General features: G+C 45.6%; 2 protein-coding genes across 3 annotated transcripts in view; one reads left to right on the top strand and one right to left on the bottom strand.

The window, feature by feature from the left end:
- ARHGAP35 (Rho GTPase activating protein 35) overlaps nucleotides 1–8,395 on the bottom strand; it is a 49,014-nt gene extending 40,619 nt beyond the window's left edge. The window contains exon 1 of the mRNA XM_070950176.1: nucleotides 8,155–8,395. The gene's annotated coding sequence lies outside the window, so the exon portion shown is untranslated. The remainder of the gene's footprint in view (nucleotides 1–8,154) is intronic.
- Nucleotides 8,396–10,222: 1,827 nt separating this feature from the next.
- Nucleotides 10,223–18,607, top strand: AP2S1 (adaptor related protein complex 2 subunit sigma 1). 2 transcript variants are annotated; one of them, XM_070949259.1, is made up of 5 exons: nucleotides 10,223–10,321; nucleotides 15,004–15,153; nucleotides 16,612–16,725; nucleotides 17,077–17,136; nucleotides 17,929–18,607. In XM_070949259.1, exons 1-5 carry the CDS (start codon nucleotides 10,238–10,240, stop codon nucleotides 18,028–18,030), a joined length of 510 nt encoding a protein of 169 aa, XP_070805360.1. In that variant the 5' UTR covers nucleotides 10,223–10,237; the 3' UTR covers nucleotides 18,031–18,607. The 2 variants fall into 2 exon arrangements, with proteins under 2 accessions (XP_070805360.1, XP_070805361.1); XM_070949260.1 differs by lacking the exon at nucleotides 10,223–10,321 and adding an exon at nucleotides 12,954–13,086.
- Nucleotides 18,608–21,892: the final 3,285 nt, after the last annotated feature.

The following is a 21,892-nucleotide window of genomic DNA, read 5'->3' on the forward strand; positions in this document are numbered from 1 at the left end:
TGAGTCCTGCCATAACATACCTTCACGCCCTACTTGAGAGCTATTCACAGGCAACCAGCTGTTCATTCTTGAAAAAAAAGAATATATAACAAATATGCAGACGAGCAGACCTATTGCTAAACCGCCACACTCTGCAACATACGTGTCAGGTGAACAATGGTCCCTGTTCTTTCTCCTAATGTATTTGCCTGGTGATGTGGCAAATGCTCTTTTTTATGAAATATGACCAACTCTCTGTATATTCTTCTCCTAACATGGCTTTTATCAGTCCACCGGTATCTTCAATTTTATTTTAAAAGATAATCAATACATTTCAAGTATTCAAGTTACATTCCACTAAGTAACTGTAATAATTACACCCAGAAGTAATCTTTGACGAGAAGCTTCTGCTTGCATCAGTCTCATCAGTTTAGAAAGACAATTAACACCAATGCATTTTCAGTACTCCGAGCTGGTGTAAAAAAAAAAAAATTGTCGAGAAATAAAAGCATCAGCGTCTGGACACGCTGTTCAGTACCTACAACCCAATTATTTTAGCAAGGGGTCTCTAACCTTGGCAACTTTTAAGACCTGTAGACTTCAACTCCCAGAATTCCCCAGCCAGCCTTGGCTGAGGAATTCTGGGAATTGAAGTCCACAAGCCAAGTTTCTTTCACTGTGCCTTGATTCTCAACCTTCATCACTTTTATCACCAAACTGCCAAAATTCCTTTTATACCTTTAAGAGAAAGCAAGAGGGATAAAAATTGATGCATTGATTTGGGTTTTTTTTAAATCAAGACTATTTTTTTAAAAATAGTTGTTGATTATTTCAGAGTTCCCCTTAAAATAATTTGGATAAATTTTTGTAGAGATGCAACAGAAACATATTAAAATTTAAAGCTACAGTACTGAAACAGTATGCAATCCTTCAAATTTAATTGCAAAAACTGTGGATTGGAATATATGGTGGTTCAAATGTTAACACTTTTTTTGGCAACTCTTTAAAGCAGCTGCGTCTTTTCCCAGGGTTGCAAGGCAGCTGCAGAAAGAAGCTTTTGAACTGATTTCTAACATTACATTTTGTATTCTATGCAGAGTGGAAATCCATTGTTAATAATTAAGGAACCAGCAGTCGAGAAATATGGCACAGACTTAGCATTTGGTAGAAAAACACTGAAAAGCCTTGGAAAAGATATTGAGATGCTGTGATGTGCCTATACTTACAAAGATCGGAATCATTTCAGACAATGTTTTCCCCTGCGACAGGCAATGGAAATTAAAGTTCAAATCGGAAGAACCAGGATTGAAAAAGTACTGAGGCTTTGAATTTTGGTGTTAAAGTCTCTGGAGAATAACAAGGACAGCGAAGAAAACAAATGGATCAATCAATCCAGACTTCTCACTTGAGGCACAAATGACCAGGTTCAGATTATATTTTGGACATCTAACACAGAAGACCTAGCTCCCTTGAACATTTATAATGCTGGCAAAGATGTCAAAAAAAGACAAAAAAAAAAAAAAAGAAGAAAAGAAATGGATGACCAGCAGCAGGAGGGATGGGATTCAATTACAGTGATGATTGATACACGGATGAAAGACCTAAAACAGCGTTTCTCAACCTTGGCAACTTGAAGATGTGTGGACTTCCAGAAGAATTCTGGGAATTGAAGCCCACACCTCTTCAAGTGCCACAGTTGAGAAATACTGACCTAAAGATTAGGTTAGAGATAGTTCCCTATGGAAAAATATCTGGTCGTTGAGAGTTACGGTCAACTTGACAGCACACAATCCGTCAATCAATGTACATCTCACTGAAGCCAAAATGCTCGCATTCAACTAAAGCTGAAGAGGCTTCTTGGATGGTAAGCGAAACGTCTTCAAAGAAAAACCAGAAAGCCCAGTTCCCTCTTGAAAAAGCATCTTTGGGACAACCTTGACCTGGATTGAGAATCTCTATAGACATCTAACTAATTCTCTTCAAAAAAATTTAGTCTGTTGAAAAAAATAAGATTGCAGGCTGAACAAGAGAAATAGCTATATTAAGAAATAACTGCTTCTTGCTTCTGGGAACCATATAAATTTATGCTGTTCAGAAGGCATGTGGGATAGATGGGGAGAGCTCCTGCATTATGCCTGGGAAATGTAAAGGCTCCAATTATCAGCAATAGAAATGTTTTAACTAATATAGCAACTAATTGGCAAGTGTACAGTATTTGTTCAGAAAATAATTGACTTGGAAAGTGAAAGCTTGATTTAAATCACTTGGTCCTGAAAAAAAATCTCAGCATGGCAGAAGTGTATTTTGAAAATAGAAAAACTGGATTCTTAGAAGTCTGCAATTTTCTCAAGCATATGTCTTATAAATTTCTATTCTTGTCCAGAACAAAACAAAATCAGCCCAGTGTGGCTATTATTGGATCTTTAAGGAATTTTATTGCATTTTAAGGCTACGAACTGGCCAGAAATTCCAGAGCTACTACTACTATATAAAGTTGGTAAGTTTTATAGCAAGGTACAGTATACGTCTGTGAAAGGCACAGCCTTTCAGATTTCTCACTAAATCAGAAATGAGATTTAAAAAAATATAATTTACAAATACCTGTTTCTTCAACAAGGTTCAACATTCACATATCTAGCTAAACTATATTTTCTTTTATTGATAATTTATTGAACGGTTGGTTAAAATATTGGGGCATATCCCTACAAAACACATTGTGGCTAGGTGCAAAGCTACTTAAGAGTCACCTCGAACCACAAGATAAGTGGCAAATAAATTAAATAATAATTAGCATGAACCCACATTGTACATTGCAAAGAAGCTTGTTCACATCATACCAAACCAAAGTGGCCTCACTTCTTTGAAATATTTATTTATTTATTTATTTTATTCAATTTATATCCCGCCCTTCTCCTAGTGGACTCAGGGCGGTGCACAGCCAGAACTAAAACACATACCAATGCAAAACTTAAAAATTTTAAAAGAATTATATAACTGTGGCCCAAAATTTAAAACATTCAAACTAAAACCCAATTGACAATTTAAAAGGCTAAAAAGGGGGGGGGGGGTTCACGCCAGCCCTGCTTGATGGAAAAGAAAGGTTTTTAGGGCACGGCGAAAAACCCAGAGATCCGATATCCTTCGTATCTCCGGGGGCAAATCGTTCCAGAGGGCAGGAGCTGCCACAGAGAAGGCCCTCCCCCTGGGGGTCGCCAGTCACATTGCCTGTGGAGTCCCTCTCTGTGGGAGCGTACTGATCGGCAACCCAAAACTTTATCAGGATGCTTTGAATTTAGTGGATTACACTGCAAACCATATGGATGGAAGTCGCAGTGCCAATGTTTTTGGTTTGACTGATGAAGCAATATGCTACAAAATACTTATTCATTACAGCAACACCCCTATTTGTTCCATCTATGTTATGCAACTTGAGATGCAATTTGCTAGCATCGTTCCTTTTTCTTACACTAAATGTGTGTGTTCTCCAAGGACAAGGTAGGTTTTAGTAATTATAGCACCTTTGCAGTACATATAAATTATACAATTTAAACTTCATGTTTATATTTAGCAGCAAATTGCACCAACTTGAAGCAGTAACAAAGAGAGCCGATTGCTTTGAAATGCGTAAGACCAAACAAAAACTTTGTAAGTTATCTGTCAGCACACAATGACTGAGTTATTTCAGAAAAAAGAAGGCCAGCTAAAAGACAAGTGGTTGCTTGATAAGCTTATAAGGAAGGAATTCAATTTGGCCAAAAGGAAAGGTAGGGAAATTGCCTAGGATCACTGGAATTTGAGTCATGGCAACTGGACTTTTCTTTTTCGGTTTGAAATTCGCTGCTTATCCCAGCAGATTCTTCGATCACATTAAAATGGCTCAGTTGTGCATTCCATCTCCATCAAAAGTAGGAAATTAATATTGGGATTAGGCTGCATGCGAAAATTTATCTGCTATGATGAGTAGCCAGTTCTATAGTTAAAAATAGTTAGAAACACTCACACCAAAGTGTTAGTTTGTTCCTGAAACACAATTCAAACTATTCATTCAATTGCTATTTGAGGACAAGGTCAAAATGACTCCATAAGAAATGCTGGCACTGTATGCCTTTTTAGACAGGTTTTAAGCTGCATCCTAAAATATTGATAATATTTTTACAAATGCACTTCACTTCCAAGTAAATATATTATTTAAAAAATGAGGCACCAATTACAAAAATACAGTTAGGCACAGATTGACTGAGCTATAATATAAAAATATAAACTCGTTCACGCTGTCCAAACTTGATTGAACAAAATGCAATGGAATTTCATCAGAATACCACAGTTCATTTTACAAGACAAATAATGAAACTGATCAAATCTCCTCAGGTTTCAGGTGAAACCCTAAACTACATTTAACTGAAAATTAGTGGGTTATATGTCTTTTCCTTATATCTTTCTCTCTTCAGCATCCCATTTTTTTTCTTCCAGAAACCAAAAGAAAAAGGAAAAAAAGAGCAAAATCTGCACCTCTGCAGAATACACAAAGAACCTTAGAAACAATACATAACAACTTTTAAAAATCTTGCTACTAAGGATCTTACAGCCATCAAAACCTGAAACATATAAAAATGTTATTTGTCTTGCATTTTCTCCCTCTCAACTTTCAGCATGGAAAGGGAGTTCCTACAACCACGTGGGAACCAGAAGGAAAATAAGCCATGGGTAAAGCTGCCTACTTAATGCATATAAAATGTTCTTACAAAAGAACACACTAACATTCCCTGCAAGAATGTGAATGGTGGTTAAAAGCCAGGTCTAAGGCTTCAGTCCATCCTGTGTGAAGGAATGGAAAAAAACAAAACTATTTACTGCCACATCCTGAAAATCTGCTGTTGGCAGTATTTTCAGATCTTACCAGAGAGAGAGAGAGAGAGAGAGAGAGAGAGAGAGAGAGAGAGAGAGAGAGAGAGAGAACAAACTTGATTGAATTCTACTTTGCAACTAAATGCTCAGATGCAAATAAATCTAAAATGGCCTTTCAGGATCAAAATTATTTCTTATTTAATCAGTTTACTCCCCAAAAACCTCATCCCTAAGTATCAAGACTGCAAATAGTAAAGCTAAGATTTCTCCAACATCATTTAGAATTAAAAATTCATGACTACCTCAGTGACAGAAATTATGATCACTGGCAGAATTAGTTCTGCAAAAGACTCATTGTTTAGATTGTGGTTGCACATAAAGTCTGATAAAATATATTATTTTGTATAAAAGGTTAGCAAACCCAAAAAGACCAATGGTTTTGGTATCCATATCAGTAATAAGAACTGATATCAAAATATGGTAAAACAAAAATCTCAGAAATTAGATTAGCTTATAAATATTAATGAACATTTGAACAAACTTTAATAAAAATATATATTTCCCATTCTATAAATACTATTTAAGACACCTGATGATTACTAACCACTCAAAAACACATTTATATAAATGAAAATATGGATTCGTTTTTAAGTGAGTGGCAGTCTTTGCACTTGCAGACAGAGAAAACAGAATGCTCATTATTCGTCATTTGCATATTCTAATTCATTTGCTATGTAAGGATGATGTTTTGATGATTTCTTGACAAAGACAACAAGGGGGAAACAAAGGAAAATTGCTGAAATGCTGTTATAATCTCAGATATACATTCTTGGAAAATTCTGTTCCGGTCTTTTAGGATAATAATAAGTTCAAAGCCTCCTAAAGTAAAAGTGATTCTAATTTTCCAGAAGAAGGAACCTGGATATTCATGTCATCTCCACTATAAAGACTACATTCCTCCAATTAAATTATTCAAACAGAACAATCAAAAGATTCTAAAGAAAAAGGCGATTGCTCTCGATCCATCCTTGGGGAAGACGTAATGGCGAGAGCACATGTGACCTGGAAGAATGAGCCTAAGGAGGCAAGCAGAGCCTTCACGCACTTCAACAGTATACTAGAGAGAGATGAAGAGAATTTAGAAGAAAAATCTAAAGAGCATGTTCCTTAATGCTGTACTGCCTTCTTCTTTTTTCCTCTGCTTAGGATGGCTTTTACAATAATAGGCCATTTTGTCTAGCCTTGGAAGCAAGGGGATGTCCTGTCCAGTTTGACTTGGATGGCATCGCAGATTTTCCAGGATTGGAAAATTGAAAAAAATATCTTGGAGAAGCATAACTGCTTCTGTAGTGTGGCCAAGAGAATTATATGGATACAAAGTCACCAGAAGTTGAGCATGACTTATATCATGACATTTCCCCAAGTGTTTTGTTGAAGTAACATCAGCCTGATAAATTCTACCGCATCGAACAAAATATCCCATTTGCATTTGCAGCCACTAGTTAAGGAAAGCCTCTTTTCGCTTCCTAAGCATTACTGACTTGCAGAGATGACGACTACAAATAGCCAAAGGTTGCTATTCTGCAGAGAGTTTGGAGATGTTGTTCCCAGGAGAGCCAGATGGAAGCAAAAAATGAGACACGCAGAAAACAGCACCTCAGTTCTCCCACAATTTTACCGCTCACACACACAGGTAGGCCCTAACTAAGGCTTATTTTGAGCATTTTAATAAATCTGTACAGAAAAGTGTGAAACCAATTTTGGTCTGGCCATTTTAGGCAACAGGAAATGAAGGTGGGGGAGACAACACACTCACAATGGAACGGTATGGACCCTCTCCCCCCAAATGCACCCTCAGTTCTGAAACTGGGGCAATAGATATAATCCCCATGGATTTCCCTGGAATCCCAACATTCATTTCAGTTCTGCAGCAACACATGATCTCAACGTACAGGTAATTCTTCGACTTGCGACCTCAATCGAGCCCAACATTTTCAATGCTAAGCAAGGAATTTGTTAAGTGAGTTGTGCCCCATTTTGCGACCTTTAGCTAGGGTTGTTAAGTGAATCACTGCAGTTTTAAGTGAATTGTATGGTCGTTAAAGCAAATCTGGCTTCCCCCATTGATTTTGCTTGTCGAACGCCAGCCGGGAAGACTGCGAATGGTGATCACGTGACCCCAGGACGGGGCAAATGTCGTACCTACATGCCAGTTGCCAAGTGTCCAAATTTTGACTACGTGGGGATCCTGCAATGGTTGTAAGCGTGAAAAACGGTCATAAATCAACTTTTTTCAGTGCCGTCGTAACTTCGGACTATCATGAAACAAATGGACGTTAAGTGTAAAGGCTACCTGTATTCCAACTTCTCCAACTTTAGGAGAGAGGAATTCCCACTTCCCTTGGCGAGCAGGGCTGGAGGAAGCCCTCCTTCCCAGTGGCAAAGTAGGGCCACTTGGAATTCCAGCTGTCCATCCAGGGGACCCAGGAACCCCCAATTGTGGGTTCCCAGTTCCTGTCCGGCATTCTCAGAGCAAGACCGACACCAAGTGGGAGCCTTCCCGGCCTCTCTCTGCTGCTCCAAACGGATCTCTGGCTGTTTTCTGATGGTTGACAGGTTAGTGGAGGCTTTTTCCCACCCCCCTCCAGCAAATGGTCCCTCCTTCCCAGGCCCCCCACCCCTAATAGGCGCTGTTGGCCTTTTGTCCCTCACACTTTCTCTGGCTCTTCCCCCCTTTTAACTCGACTCCAGTCCCCCCCCATTATGCCAAAACGGACTCCCCCGGCCCCCCCTCCAATCACAGCACCCTGGGAACTCCAGGCCCCTCATTGTCTGGGTCCGCCCAGCACATCCAAGCCGGCCTCGGAATTCAGGCATCGGCGCTGCCTTTGCAGGGAGGGCGGTATAAGGCTGGCGGGGGGGGGCGGGCTCTTCTGCCCCCACGGAGGGGACAGACAGACAGACATCCCCCCCCCCGAAAAGAAAGGGATGCCCCCTTCAGAGCCCGGGGGCGGGAGGGGCGACCCGTTTCCTCTTTCCCTCCTGCATCCCCCCCGAAGTGAATGTGTGTGGGGGGGGGGCTAGAGGACCCACCTGGCCCTCCCCGAGGCGGGGAAGGGTCTTCCTCCCTCCCTCCCCCTCCCTCCAGCGCCGAGCCCCCTCCCGCAGAGGGGCGCCTCCCTTTCCCCACCCCCCGCCCGCTGGCAGCGCTCCGGGGGGGGCGCGGTGGGGAGGGGTCTCCCCCCGGGGACCCCCGCCTCCTCCCCCCCCATTGTTCCTGCGCGGGGCCGGGCCGAGGCGGCGGCGGCGGCGACAGGCGAGGCGACTCACCGGGTCGGGGGCGGCGGGGCCGGGCCAGGCCGGGCTCTCGGGGCGGGGCGGACGAGGACCCGAAGCGGCGGCGGCGGCGGCGGCGAGGGCGGAGGAGGCGGCGCCATGTTCCTCCCTCCCTCCCTGCTCGCTCGCCCGCCCGCCCTTCCTGCCTCCCTTCACCCGGCCGCCGCGAGGGAGGAAGGGGGAGGCCGGGCGGCGGCAGAGGGCGGCGGGGAGAGGCGGCAGGGGAGGCCGAGGAGGCGCCCTCGCCTCACGCTGAGAAGAGGCGGCGGCGGCGAAACCATCGACTGAGGGAGAAGCGACAGGGCGCGGGGCCGCGTGCGTCTCGAGCTGAGGGAAGGGGGGGGATGCTAACGCGCACGCGCGCCCAAGCAGGCCGAGCCTTTGCGCAGGAGCCGCGGCTCGCGCCGCCGGCAGAGCCTGAGAGCGAGCGAGGGGGCGGGGCCGAGAAGGGGGGCGGGGCCGACGCTACGGGCCAAGCAGCAGCAGCAGCAGCAGGAGGAGGAGGAGAAGGGGACGCGGGCGCGCCCCCGCAACGCAGCGCCGAGGGAGAGCAACGCGACTGCGCAAGGGTAGCCCCGCCTCTCACGGTCCGCGCCGAGGGGAGCGGGGTGGCTATGCGGGGAGGGGGAGGGTGCGCGCACGGACGCGCGCGGTGAAGGGATGGGGGGGAAGAGAAAGAAGGATGCGCGCGCCGCCTGTCCCTGGCCTCGCGCGGGCCGGAGGGGCGAAGCCGGAGTCGGGAGCGCGGCGGCGGCGGTGGCGCGCGCGCGCGCGCTCGCTCCCGGGGCGGCTTCATTCTACCCAGGGGAAGGGAAGAGGGAAGGGGTGGTCCGCGAGAGGCGGGAGTCAGTCGGGACCGCGACCCCCGTGGAGCGTCTGGTGGTTCTCCCGGGAGAAAAAAGGGGCCTCTCTCGCCGCCGCTGCGCTTTTGTTCCGGGAGTGCCTCTTCCTCCCACCCCCCCCCCCGGGGCTGCTTTCCTGCCTTGGCTGCCTTTGGTGGGCAGCCCCCGGGGTCTCTGCCTTGGGAGCCCACCCTGAGCGAAGCCCCGGCTCTGGAGGCGGCTCCGAGGCTGGCGAAGGGCGAGGACTGTGGTCTCCGAGCTTGGTGGTTTTCTTGCAGACGTTTCATGACCCAAGGAGGGAACAGCATCAGGGTTGGAAGGGAGCGGGGTTGCTCTCTCATATACTTGTAGCCTGCCTTATACGTGTGGAGGGGGGGGGGGTGTGTTTTTTTTCTTGGTAATTAAACGTAGCAATCCCTCTCTCTTTTAGCACTGATGATGTTACCTAGTTGGGTCATGAAATGTCTGCAAGAAAACTACCCGGCTCAGAGAGCATCATAGTCCTCCTTCTTCTCCGTTGTCCAAGGTGCCAACTTGGCAATACTTGTGGGCAAATAGACACCCTCCTAGATAAAAACCTGGGCTGCACCCTCACCGGCACCGTTTTTATTTTCTATAAATTTCTCTAAAGTTTCAATGAGGCCCAGAGGCGTTTTTTATGAATTAAGATAATGGAAGTGCTGCTTTGCTCTGCAGTGAACCAGCTTCTCGTTTCATATTTCATGTTAATTAAAAACCTTTGCAAAACAATTTCAGATAGAACAGGGAACCCGTCATACACAAATAGGAAGGCTGCATGATTGGTCCCTGCCTGACTTAGGCTGGAAATCTTTGTGTAATATTTGGGAGTGCCACCAAAACCAGACACCTGGCTTATATTTTATGGTAAACTGGTTTGCTTAAATCAGAATTGATTAAATAAACAATAACAACGGAGTTCATCCAGCGTGTTAAACCACAACCAATTTCACTTGCATATTATCTATGGGCTAGATCAGTCAATCAATCAGAATAGACCTGGAAGGGACCTGGAGGTCTTATAGTCCAACCCCCTGAACAAGCAGCAGACCCGGTGGTGAAATCCTGCCGGTTCTGCCCATCTCGCATGAACCAGTAGCGGTGACAGCGCATGGTTCAGTGAACCAGTGATGGCAGTGTGAGGCTCCACCCATACATCATTGCTTTCTGGTTTTAACTAGGTTTTAACCAGAAAGTAACCCGTTTTTGACCTGTACATGCACAGGCTTTGCATATGCGCAGAGAGTCAACAAGTGGATCTGATGATGGTGTGTGCGTGCACTTCCAAACCAGTAGGGAAGGTAAGTAGATTTCACCTCTGAGCAGAGCCTATACCATATCAGACAGGTCTCTTCTTAAAGACCTCCAGTGATGGAGCAGCTACTGATGGCAAGCTTTTCCACTGGTTGATTGTTCTCACTATTAGGAAGTTTCTCATTAATTCTCATTAATTAAGTTTCCATTAATTGCTTCTCTCCTTGAATAGTTTCCATCCATTGTTTCTTGCCTGCCTTCTGGAGTTTTGGAAAATAGGTTGACCCCCTCTTCTCTAGGGCAGCCCCTCAAATACTGAAATACTGCTATCATGTCACGAATGAAGGCAAATATACATATCCCAGGATAATGTTGCAAGATCCAATCTGGGTCAGACACCAGGATCAGGGGTTTATTTTTCCGAGCTTTGGGACTCGTGCCGGAGCCCATCTTCAGGGATCTTCTCTCCTCTAGAATATGTTAGTTGATAAACTCATAATTCACCCATATTCCAGTAGAGAGAAATTCCCAAACCTCTTGTCCCAATGACTAACCCAGATTGGATCTTGCAGTTTGGGCACAGTTGTGAGATTAAGGACTACTTGTATTTGAAAAAAAAGGGGTGGGGGAGCGAGAGGAAGACCTACAGACATGTTTTCCACAGCAGGAAAAAAGCAGCCAAAAAGATTGACGACTTTTCAGCCAAAGTCCATGGTTTTGGGGGTGACCTTTTGGGATTCAAATCAATATTTCTTATCCCGACTCACAGACAGCTGGATTGAAAAGCTGCCTTGTCACAAACCTGAGCTTTGCCCAGAAATCTTTAAAATAAACAAACAAAACAAATATGGTTGTCCCCGTGGGCATTTTAGGGAGGGCAAGTGACATTCCAGATGGCACAGAGTTGTTGCTGGCACCCCAGGCTCTCTTTCCTGCTGTCCTCCAAAAGAGATGGGACTTCAGCTCTGGAATGGGATTTAACACATCTGGACACAGATCATTGTAGGTCCTTCCTTGGTCTTTTTAATGGCAGATGATGAGGACTTTGTGTTCTGCCATGAAGTGTGCTCTCTTCCAAACTCATTTCAGAACAGGGCCCGAAATCACCCAGAATTCCCCAGGTAATGCCAAGAATCACAATCTTGGCAAAGTGGTCATGATGCCCACTCCCATGCACCTAGCTTGCTACATAAGGCTGTAACCACAACATTTCAGGAAGCTGCACTCCATGTTTCTCAGAATGCTTAATTCAGGCAGTCCTCAATTTACAACCATTTGCTTAAGTGTCAGCAACTGGCCTACGTTTACAGCCATTTACAGTATCCTGTGTTCACATGACCCCGTTCTACAATGGTTTTGCTGGAAACCGACACTCATTTCCAGTTTACAGCAAAACTGGCTCATTGATTTGTTTAATGACTGCTGCAAAAAAATAATAATCGTAGAATTGGATCAGTCTGGTAGACATACGCCAAGGGCTACTTGTGATTAAAATATTAATTACAAGACAAAGTAATGTAGGTATATAGGTTGTTCCTACCTGATGTTTTGCAAATGTGCCCTCTAATGAAGGAAAGGAAGGAATTGTTGGATGGTGCCCAGAAGCAACTACAGATAATCCTTAATTTACGTCCACAATGGAGACCAAAATTCCCATTGCTAAGCAGGACAGTTGTTAAGTGTGTTTTGCCCCATTTTACGACTTTATTTGCTAATAAAGTTGTTAAGTGGATCCCTGTAAAGGTAGTGAATCACTGCAGAGATTAAGTTAGTAACGTCGTTGTTAAGTGAATCCGGCTTCCCCATTGACTTTGCTTGTCAGAAGGCCGCAAAAGGGGATCAGATGACTCCAGGACACTGCAACCGTCATAAATACCTGTCAATGGCCAAGTGTCCGATTCTTTATTACGTGATCATGAGGATGCTTCAATGGTCGCAAGTGTGAAAAATGGTCCTAAGTCACTTTTTTCTTTTTTTTATTAATATATTCTAAGTCACTTTTTTCAGTGCCGTTGTAACTTTGAACAGTCACTAAACAAGCAGTTGTAAATGGAGTACACAATACCAGGAGTGTACATTCAAATAGAAGTAATAATTAGTTGAAGCCCTGGTGATCCAAATTTTCCTTCTTGAGGCTGACAAAGAAACACCCTTTGCGGCAGGAGATGCTCAACAACTGTCCTCCATTATTTGAGATGATGATTATTATTATTATTTTGTTCTTTTGTATGGGGTGTTAAAAGTTGATGAAATTCTCAAGCTAGAAGTCCATCAGGGTGACATGTCTCCTATTCCCTCTAGACCACAGCACCCTCATGCGTTAGGGCGCAGAAACCTTGGGCCTACAAGGCCCGACTGAGCCTGGGGCTAAAGTCCAGGCTGGGCAGCGCCTGGGACATCACTGGCTCAGCTTCCTTCTGCCACACGAGCCCCCGGCTTCGTTCGAACATCGCGGAACTCGAGCTCCCCCTATTGGAGACAACCGGCACATTTCCCCCACCCCGCCCCCAAAACCAAAGAAATTACAGCTCCCAGCATGCAGCGCAGCCATGGCGTGGCCCGCCCGCCCGGGAAAACAACCCTATAGGCTCCTTGCTGGCGCAAAGCCTGACGGGACTTGCTCCATTCCTTAGGCGCTCTTCCGGTTCCTTCCCTCCTTTAGACTACAACTCCCGACGGGCTGAGCGCCTGGCAGCCGCCCTGTCGGATATCCCGCAGGAAGGCAGAATAGAGTCGGGGGGCCGCAGAAGCTTCCCGGGGGCTCTGCGGGCAGCAGTAGCAGCAGGAGGAGGGGGACTCGGGAGCCATCATGGTAAGGAGGGGCGGGGGTCCCTTTAAAGGAGGCGGGGGGGCTGTCAGGTGAGGGGGAGAAACCTGGGGGGGGTCCTGATAAACCCTAATAATGCCATTATTTCGGTCGGGGGGGGCGAGTAGAGGGTCTCAGCGTGGCCATAAGCCCCCCCAGGCCAGGCCATATTTCTAGGGGCCACCCAACCGTAGCTGCCTCAATCCCCCCCTTCTCTGCGCTTCCCCCCCCCACACACACACACTTTCCAGCAGGCAAAATATTAAATATTCTTCCTCTTTATCACAAAATCTGTCAACCAGCAGAGACTGGTTGAAAATCTGGTGGGGGGGGGATCTCTGGGGTAAATGAGGCTCAGAAGGGGGCCAGGGGCAAAAAAAAAAAAAAACCCTCCTGTCCTGGATCTGTACAACAGCCCTGTAAGGTAGGCTAATGGTATTTTAGGGATGTTGCCCCCATCCCCCCCAGCTGCTCTCATCCCCAACCAATGTGATAAAAAAAAAGAGGAGAAGCACTGAAATCCAACCTACAGGAAGTCCTCGACTTATGACCACAACGCGCCCCAAATTTCCATGGTTAAACAAGACAGTTGTTCAGCAAGTCTTGTCCCCTTTTATGACTTTTCTTGACCGGGTTGTTAAGTGAAATCACTGCAGTTGGTAAGTTAGTAACCTGGCCGTTAAGTGAATCTGGCTTCCCCGTTGAGTTTTGCTTGTTAGAAGGTCGCAAAAGGGGATCACGTGACACTGCGTCCGTCATAAATACAGGTCAGTTGCCAATCATGTGACCATGGGGATGCTGTGACAATTGTTAAGTGTGAAAATCATAAGACATTTTTCAGGGCTGCTGTAACTTTGAACGGTCACTAAATGAATTGTCGTAAGTCAAGGACTACCTATATTGTGAAAATTCCCTTGATCTCACACACACACAAAAAAACCCCTTTTTTTTTTAAATTTGGCAAACAAGCTGTTGCTGTTCTACTCTCTTGCAGTGCGGACGTTTCCTGATTAACCGGGACATGAAACTGCTTGTATTATTCCTGGAATTAAAGAAAAAAAAACCCTTTCTTTTGTGGTGGTGTAAGAGATCACAAACCGTTGGCCTTTTTGCTCTTTGTGCTGAGCTGGCTTTCTTGTTTAGGGTGGGCCACTTCCCTATCTTAGCTCCACACTTGCAAAGTAGAGCTAAGCAAAAAAACGGGGTCAGGCTAGCAACGTTTTTGCAACCCTTTGGGAAAAAAATGCCCCCTTCTCCAGTGTACAATTCAAACAGCAAAAGATGCCAAAAGGAAGCAGGCAGTAATTAGATCTGCTAAATGGAGACCAAAGAGGAAACAAACCGTTTTGTAGGCAGGCTCCTGATGTTAGTGTTAAATTTATGTTTTACTGACAAAGAAAGAAAGGGAGAGTAGTATAGATCTATTTCAAGCTATTTAGCTCTCATCAGCTAGCCATGCCCTATAGATCAGCAACTTTAAGACTTGTGGACTTCAACTCCCAGAGTTCCTCAGCCAGCTTTGCTGGCTGAGGAACTCTGGGAGTTGAAGTCCACAAGTCTTAAAGTTGCCAAGGTTGGAGACCCCTGCTTTAGATGAGAGCTAAATAGCTTGAAATAGATCTATACTACTCTCCCTTTCTTTCTTTTGTTGGTAAGAACATAAATTTAACACAAAAATGGTTTTGTCGCAAAAGCGGCTGTCTGCGAAGGCCCCTGGATTGAGGCTGAAAGGCGAAAACGGAAGCAGTATTCCCCATCCCATATTTGGATAGACCAGGTTGCCCTGATAGACTGCTCCCACCGGAGAAAAAAATGATGTGAGCGAGACTAGGATCCCGGTACCCACAGGAGTTCTGAGCTTCTCACTGCTTGCAGCTGAATGATGTTTGGATTCTGGACATGTTTCTTGGTCCTCTTTTACAGATCCGTTTTATCCTGATTCAGAACCGGGCTGGCAAAACCCGCCTGGCCAAGTGGTACATGCAGTTTGACGATGACGAGAAGCAAAAGCTGATTGAGGAAGTGCACGCCGTGGTTACCGTCCGAGATGCCAAGCACACTAATTTTGTGGAGGTAGTACCTTTTTTCCGGCCTTATTTACGAGATTTTTATCCTGCCTTCATTGTTTTTCCAAATAACTCAAGGCAATGAATATACATAATAATCCTTCCTCCTCCTGTTTTCCCCACAACAACAGTCCTGTGAGGTGGGTTGGGCTGAGAGAGAGAATGACCTGCCCAAAGTCACCCAGTTGGCTTTCATGCTTAAGATGGAACTAGAACTCACCATCTCCTTCTGATTGACCAAAATCACCCAGCTGGCATAGCCGGGTGAGGAATTCTGGGAGTTGAAGTCCATAAGTCTTAAAAGTTGCCGAGGTTGGAGACCCCTGCTTTAGAAGACCCTCATCAAGCCAGCAGACACTTGTAGACACCATGCCCTCCACCATGACAAAATACAATCCCCGAATTGTGACTGGGGCTGAAAATCTAACCTTCCAACACATAGTGACAAAGTGTCAAAATGGAGCCTGCAATGGAGATTTATTTCACTGATTTCTCAGCTGTGATAAATGAAGTAATATACATACATACATACATACATACATACATACATACATACATACAATTTACATTTTGCTGATAAAGAAATAAAGGGAGACTAGTATAGATCTATTTTCAAGCTTTTTAGCTTTCATCAGCTAGTCAAAGCCTTACTTGGATTCGAATTTGGGCTGCCTGCATGTTAGGCAGTTGAATTAACCCTCTGAGCCACAAGTTCTCCTCCCTTCATCAGCTTGAGCCAGGGGAAAGATTAAGTGAAAGGCAAAAGGGAGCAGAATGCCCCCTCCCACATGTTGGGGTAGACCAGGTGTCTCAGTAAACACTTAATATATAGATATAGATATATAGATAGATATAGATATATATTGACAACTTAGACACAGATTTTTAATCTTCCTGTTAAGATTTCGATATTCTATACGTTGAATTTTACCCCTGTGCTCCTTCTTCACTGAAATATGAAATATACGAGCCGAGGTGGCGCAGTGGTTAGAGTGCAGTACTGCAGGCTACTTCAGCTGACTGCTAGCTGCAGTTCGGCAATTCGAATCCCACCAGGCTCAAGGTTGACTCAGCCTTCCATCCTTCCGAGGTGGGTCAAAGGAGGACCCAGATTGTTGGGGGCCAGAGGCTGACTCTGTAAACGGCTTAGAGAGGGCTGCAAAAGCCCTGTGAAGCGGTATATAAGTCTAAGGGCTATGGCTATTGCTATATGATCAATAAAAGCCAGCAGGCAGAAGGATAGGAGTCTCTTAAGGCTGGTGAAACTGCATATGAGCCCTTTGACCAAAAGGGCTGATTGCGTAAAGATGTTTTTTTCTGCGTTGAGAAGAGGGTCATGGTCTGATGGTGGAACCACCAGATGAGGCCAAGCCTTCCCCCATCCTTGACCAGCATTGTTCTGCTTCTAACAGACACCAATGTTTGTTTTCCCTCCCCTGATGGTGGTTTGGTTTCCTTTCTCCAGTTCCGAAACTTCAAGATCATCTACCGACGTTACGCGGGGCTGTACTTCTGCATTTGTGTGGACGTGAACGACAACAATTTAGCTTACCTTGAGGCCATTCACAACTTTGTGGAGGTGAGTGTGGGCCTGTCCAGCTGCAAAGCAGGCCCGTCCCCCTTGCAGCCCCGTGAACATCTGTCTTGGCTTTGAAGCTGTGTCTGAAATACCTTCCTTCCGGATAAGTGGACATGAGAATAACACAGGCAGTCCTCAAATTACAACAGTTTGTTTAGTGACCATTCAAAAGTTACAAATAAAATGGGCTCAACGTGTATCTGGTAGCTCTCGCAAGAACAGCATGTGCTCTCCCTGCCAACAGCATACGCGGCAAGGTGTTCTTGGCCACTGGGGTTGCATCTCACTTCCCCCCCATTTCTTGTGCAGGGATGAGGTACCCCCTTCAACCTCCCTCTTCTCTCTCCTCAGGTTTTGAACGAGTATTTTCACAACGTCTGCGAGCTCGACCTGGTCTTCAACTTCTACAAGGTGGGAGCTCAAAACTTAACTCGTTTTTCAGGCAACCGTTTTGTGTCAGGCCTGCCCCAATCTGATCCCTTAGGAAAGAAAAACCCTCGACTCCCATTTGGTTAAAGCAAAGGGTTCTTTTACTAAGGATGTTGGTTGCAGTAAAGTCAAGCCAGCTCTGAAATCTATCGCGCTTGGTGGATACAAAAATAAGGTGTAGGTTTGTCCCCCCCAGCCCATCCCTTCCCTCCCCCCACAACCAGTCCGTTTCCAGAGCTCACCAAGATGTTTTGAAAACTGACTCATATTTATGACGATGGCGTGTCCTAGGGTCACGTGATCCCCTTTGCAACCTTTTAACAAGCAAAGTCAAGAGGAAAGCCAGATTCACTTAATAATATTGTTACTAATTTAACCCCTGCAGTGATTCACTTAACAACAGTGGAAATCAAGGTCGTAAAATGGGGTAAAACTGAACAACTCTCTCAGTTATTAGCATGGAATTTGGGGGCTCACTTGTGGTTGTAAGTGGAGGACTACCTATATCCCAGAGGGCGGGGGCCACAGCAGGAAAGGCTCTTCTGGACTCCCCAGCTGAAATTCTTCAGCAAACAGGATGCGAGATAGACCCGTTATTTATCAGATTTGTTTATTTGCCGCTCATCTCGTGATTCAAGGCCGCTTGGCTGGAGCAGCGAGTGGGACGGACTCCTGGTAGGCTGCTCTGAGGCCGGTGGCCGTCCTCGGTGGGCTGTTCCGCGTAGGAGCCTTTGCCCCCTCCCCATTTCAGCATCCCCCTCTGCTCCTTTGCAGGTTTACACGGTGGTGGACGAGATGTTCCTCGCTGGGGAAATCCGGGAAACCAGCCAGACGAAGGTGTTGAAGCAGCTCCTGATGCTGCAGTCGTTGGAATGATTTTTTGGGGGGGTCTCATCCGCCACCTCATTGGGGTCCTCTTCTTCCTCTGACCCTGCCGCTTCCTGCCAGCCCCACCTCTCCTCCTCTCCAGTGGCCCGAATCACAGACTTGCTCGCCCCATAACCCAGAGCTGAAGGCTGGCAGGGAGCAAGCATTTGGGGAAGGGGTGTTTCTTCTATTGTTCCCCCTCCCTGCCTGGAAAGTGGGGTCCCTGTGGAAGAGGGAGAGCTGGCAAGTTAGGGCTGGGTCGCCTCTTTGGTCAAAAGGGGAGGGGGATTTGAAGAGAAGAAAGCTCCTATCCTTCCCTCCCTCCCTCTCTCCCACCCACCCACTCATTCTTGCCAGTTGATCTCCCACTGCTCTCCACTCTCCGTGTGGCTGGTCTGCTGCCCCTCCCCATCTAGCCATCCATGTCAATATGTTGTGCTGCATCTGCAGAAGAGGGACCATGTCTCTGTGCGTGCGTGAGTGTGTGTGTGTGTGTGTGTGAGTACAGGCACCTGTAACAAGTGGATTTGAGCGATTCAACTGCCAGTAAAGTGATGTCTCGAAATAAACCATCCAACACTGAAAAGTGAGAAGTCGCTCATTTAAATCCTGGCCTGTTTCTGGAGGAACAATGCAGCACCCCCTCCCCAGCCCGTGTTTACCTTGATTAATCGAACAAATCCAATTAATTATTCATTTCGGTGTATTGTATGTGCCAGACCAAGAACTGCTACTAGACAAAAGGGAGCACCAAGTTGCCCTTTACCAAAATTTATGAACCCATTCTGAAAAATATGGCAGTCTGCTACTCTGTGCGTGCCTCTTTCCCCTTGCTGAACCCTAAAAGGGGACAAATAAACCAGGTTTCATCACCCTTTCCATGTTAATTAGTCCAATGCAGAGTTTCTCAACCTAAATTAAATTTAATAAGGAAACAAATGAACAAAACGTCAGGAAATTTTAAGCTGTGTGGGCTTCAGCTCCCAGAATTCTTCCAATAGCATGTTTGAGGATGTGTGAACTTCAACTCCCAGAATTCCCCAACCAGCATGAGGCAAGCTGACTGGGGAATTCTGGGAGTTGAAGAACTGAAGAAGCTTCTTAGATGTGAAGCGAAACATCTTCAAGAAAAAAAAATCAGTTGTTATTTGTCCCAGATTGGATCTTGCAACATTATCCTGGGACACGTATTGTTACACAGACCCAACTGGCTTCTTAGCTTAATAAATTCAATAAAAATATTAAATTTAGTTCAATAAAAATATTAAATTTATTTGCCACCCATCTCCCTGTCATGCAGCTTACAGTCTGGGAAAACAATATTATAAAAGATGAAAATAAGAGAAGAAATGTATTTTAAAAAGCAAAAGGGAATTAGATGGGCCAAACCCTGATCAGTTCACCATGGTTAGGTGGGCCATGCAGACACCTTTCAAGCTGTTTGGCTTTCCCCTGGCAAGACATTGGTCTTTTCCTAGAGCCAATAAATAAAATTTATTCAAAAGTCCTAAATAAAATTAAACTTCTCCCTCAGCAGCAGATGCCTCGGCATGCCACCTTAGGAGGAACCTGCTACTCTTATATTGTTCCTCATAATATAATATTGTGTGCCACAGACCAGGCAGGTGTGTATTTGTATTCGTATTTGTATTTATTGAATTTGTATACCGCCCTACTCCCGAAGGACTCAGGGCGGTGAACAGCCATAAAAATAAAACATGAAAGTACAAAATTTAAAATAGAGATAAAACAAATTAAATAAATTTGGCTGAACCATATTTAAAACCCCAATAATTTAAAACCAAATTTAAAATTCCCATTTAAAAGCGGAGAAGTTTAGGTCAGGCCGGCTTGCTGGAATAGGAACGTCTTAAGCGTGCGACGGAAGGTACGCAGATCCGGAATCCTCCGTATCTCGGGGGGGAGCTCGTTACAGATCGTAGGTGCCCCCACAGAGAAGGCTCTCCCCCTGGGGGCCGCCAGTCGACATTGTTTGGCCGACGGCACCCGGAGGAGCCCCTCTCTATGGGAGCGTACTGGTCGGTGGGAGGCTGTTGGTGGTAGCAGGCGGTCCCGTAGATAACCAGGTCCTAAGCCATGGAGCGCTCTAAAGGTGATAACCAAAACCTTGAAGCGCACTCGGAAGACCACCGGGAGCCAGTGCAGCTCGCGCAGGAGGGGCGTTACATGGGAGCGCCACGTCGCTCCCATCACCACCCGCGCGGCTGCACTCTGCGCCAGTTGGAGCCTCCGAGTGCTCCTCAAGGGGAGCCCCATGTAGAGAGCATTACAGTAGTCCAGTCTTTGCATGCAAATCCAGCAATTGTAGAACTGTTCCGAGGTTGGAATGATCCGACTTTTGCCTCTATGAAAGGTATTTTTCATCAGGAGGCTCCACTTGGCTGTAAAATGCCTACCTGGGACGGCAAATTGCCTTCCGTGTTACCTCTGCATTAGTAAGGAAGGTGGCCAAACCTAAGATGCCCTCTGGCTATCAGCCAGCTCCGTCCTTCTACCTGGCGACCGGCCACCAGGTTTGCTCAGGTGGAGGATTGTTGGCCACCAGGGGGCGCTTTTTAATTCTTTGCCTACCCTACCCGGAGCTGGAGGTATTTCAGCCTGCTTCACGCATCCCATCCAATCCCCACGATTTGAACAAGCCAAGATGGTCTAGACTAGGTTTAAGTTCAAGGCTGTTAGAAACAGTACGAGGTTGCAGGCGGAACTACTTGAGACAATAACTTGGAAGCAGGAAAGAATGTATTCACGTGTTTGCAAAGCTTTTTATCCTCCTTTACACAAGTTTGCTCCCCCCTTTGACACAGCATCCTATCAAAGACATCTACCTTGTATGGTACCTGCTTCCCCCCAAAAGCCCCCTCACCTGGGCCACGTCACCAGTTTAACCATAACCTAGTTTTTGCTAGCCTAAGCTCTATTTTTAATCTTTGTGTTTCCTCTACCCTGACATTTAGCTGTTAGCTGCTTACCTAGTGTCGAAACAGCTTATAATTTTCCATTTAGCGCGTATGTTAAGCATTTACTTTAGAAACGATAACAGTTCCATTTTTTTTTTATAAATGACAGGGCCAAGCAAAAGTGCATTTCCTCTTGGTTTGATGCATTATTCTATTTTATTTATTCGACTTTTATCCTGCCGTTATTACTTTGTAAGTTTTATGAGTAGCACAAGGCAGCAAGATTTGCATAACATTCCTTCCTCCTCCTGTTTTCCCCACAACAACAATTTTGTAAGGTGGTTTTGCATTGAGAGAGAGGTCCAAAGTCACCCAGCTGGCTTTCCTGGCTAAGGTGGGACTAGAATTCACCGTCTCCTAGCAATTGGCCAAAGTCACCCAGCTGGCTTTCGTGCCTAACATGGGACTAGAACTCATGGTCTCCTGGTGATTGGTCCAATATCACCCAGCTGGCTTTCATACTTACGGTGGGACTAGAACTTGCCGTCTCCTGACTGGGGAATTCTGGGAACTGAAGTCCATATATCTTAAAGTCACTGAGATTGAGCGATGCTGTTGTCAAGGCAGTGGGCCAAACACTCTGCAGGGCAACGAATTCAGGAAATGATCAGGGGAAGCCCCCAGCAAAGTCCCTTCCTAGGAAGAGGCAGCTGGGCTGAAGCCAAGGCCGTCTTTCGCTCATCAGCAGGGGGAAATACCCAATTTAAAGAACCAGTCACAGCTGCCGTGCATATAAATATCTTCATATACAGCATTGTTATTCTCTGTGGAGGAAATGGGCAGTTTTAAAATATAAATAGATGAGAGTGAAGGAGGGAGGGAGAGAGAATACAGATAGATGACACAGGAAAAGAGATAAATTATTGATAAATAGATAAATAACGTAGAAACAG

Source organism: Pituophis catenifer, unplaced genomic scaffold (assembly GCF_029215685.1).
Source record: "Pituophis catenifer annectens isolate HBS135680 unplaced genomic scaffold, rPitCat1.0.hap2 SCAF_9, whole genome shotgun sequence".
NCBI classification, from domain to species: Eukaryota; Metazoa; Chordata; class Lepidosauria; order Squamata; family Colubridae; genus Pituophis; species Pituophis catenifer.

What these genes read in the sequence shown, in the direction of transcription:
- AP2S1 (XM_070949259.1), top strand. Translation starts at nt 10,238, where the DNA reads ATGCACAGGCTTTGCATATGCGCAGAGAGTCAACAAGTGGATCTGATG. An exon ending in CTTCCAAACCAGTAGGGAAG is followed by an intron (nt 10,322 to 15,003) that starts GTAAGTAGATTT and finishes CCTCTTTTACAG; the next exon opens with ATCCGTTTTATCCTGATTCA. An exon ending in AGCACACTAATTTTGTGGAG is followed by an intron (nt 15,154 to 16,611) that starts GTAGTACCTTTT and finishes TCCTTTCTCCAG; the next exon opens with TTCCGAAACTTCAAGATCAT.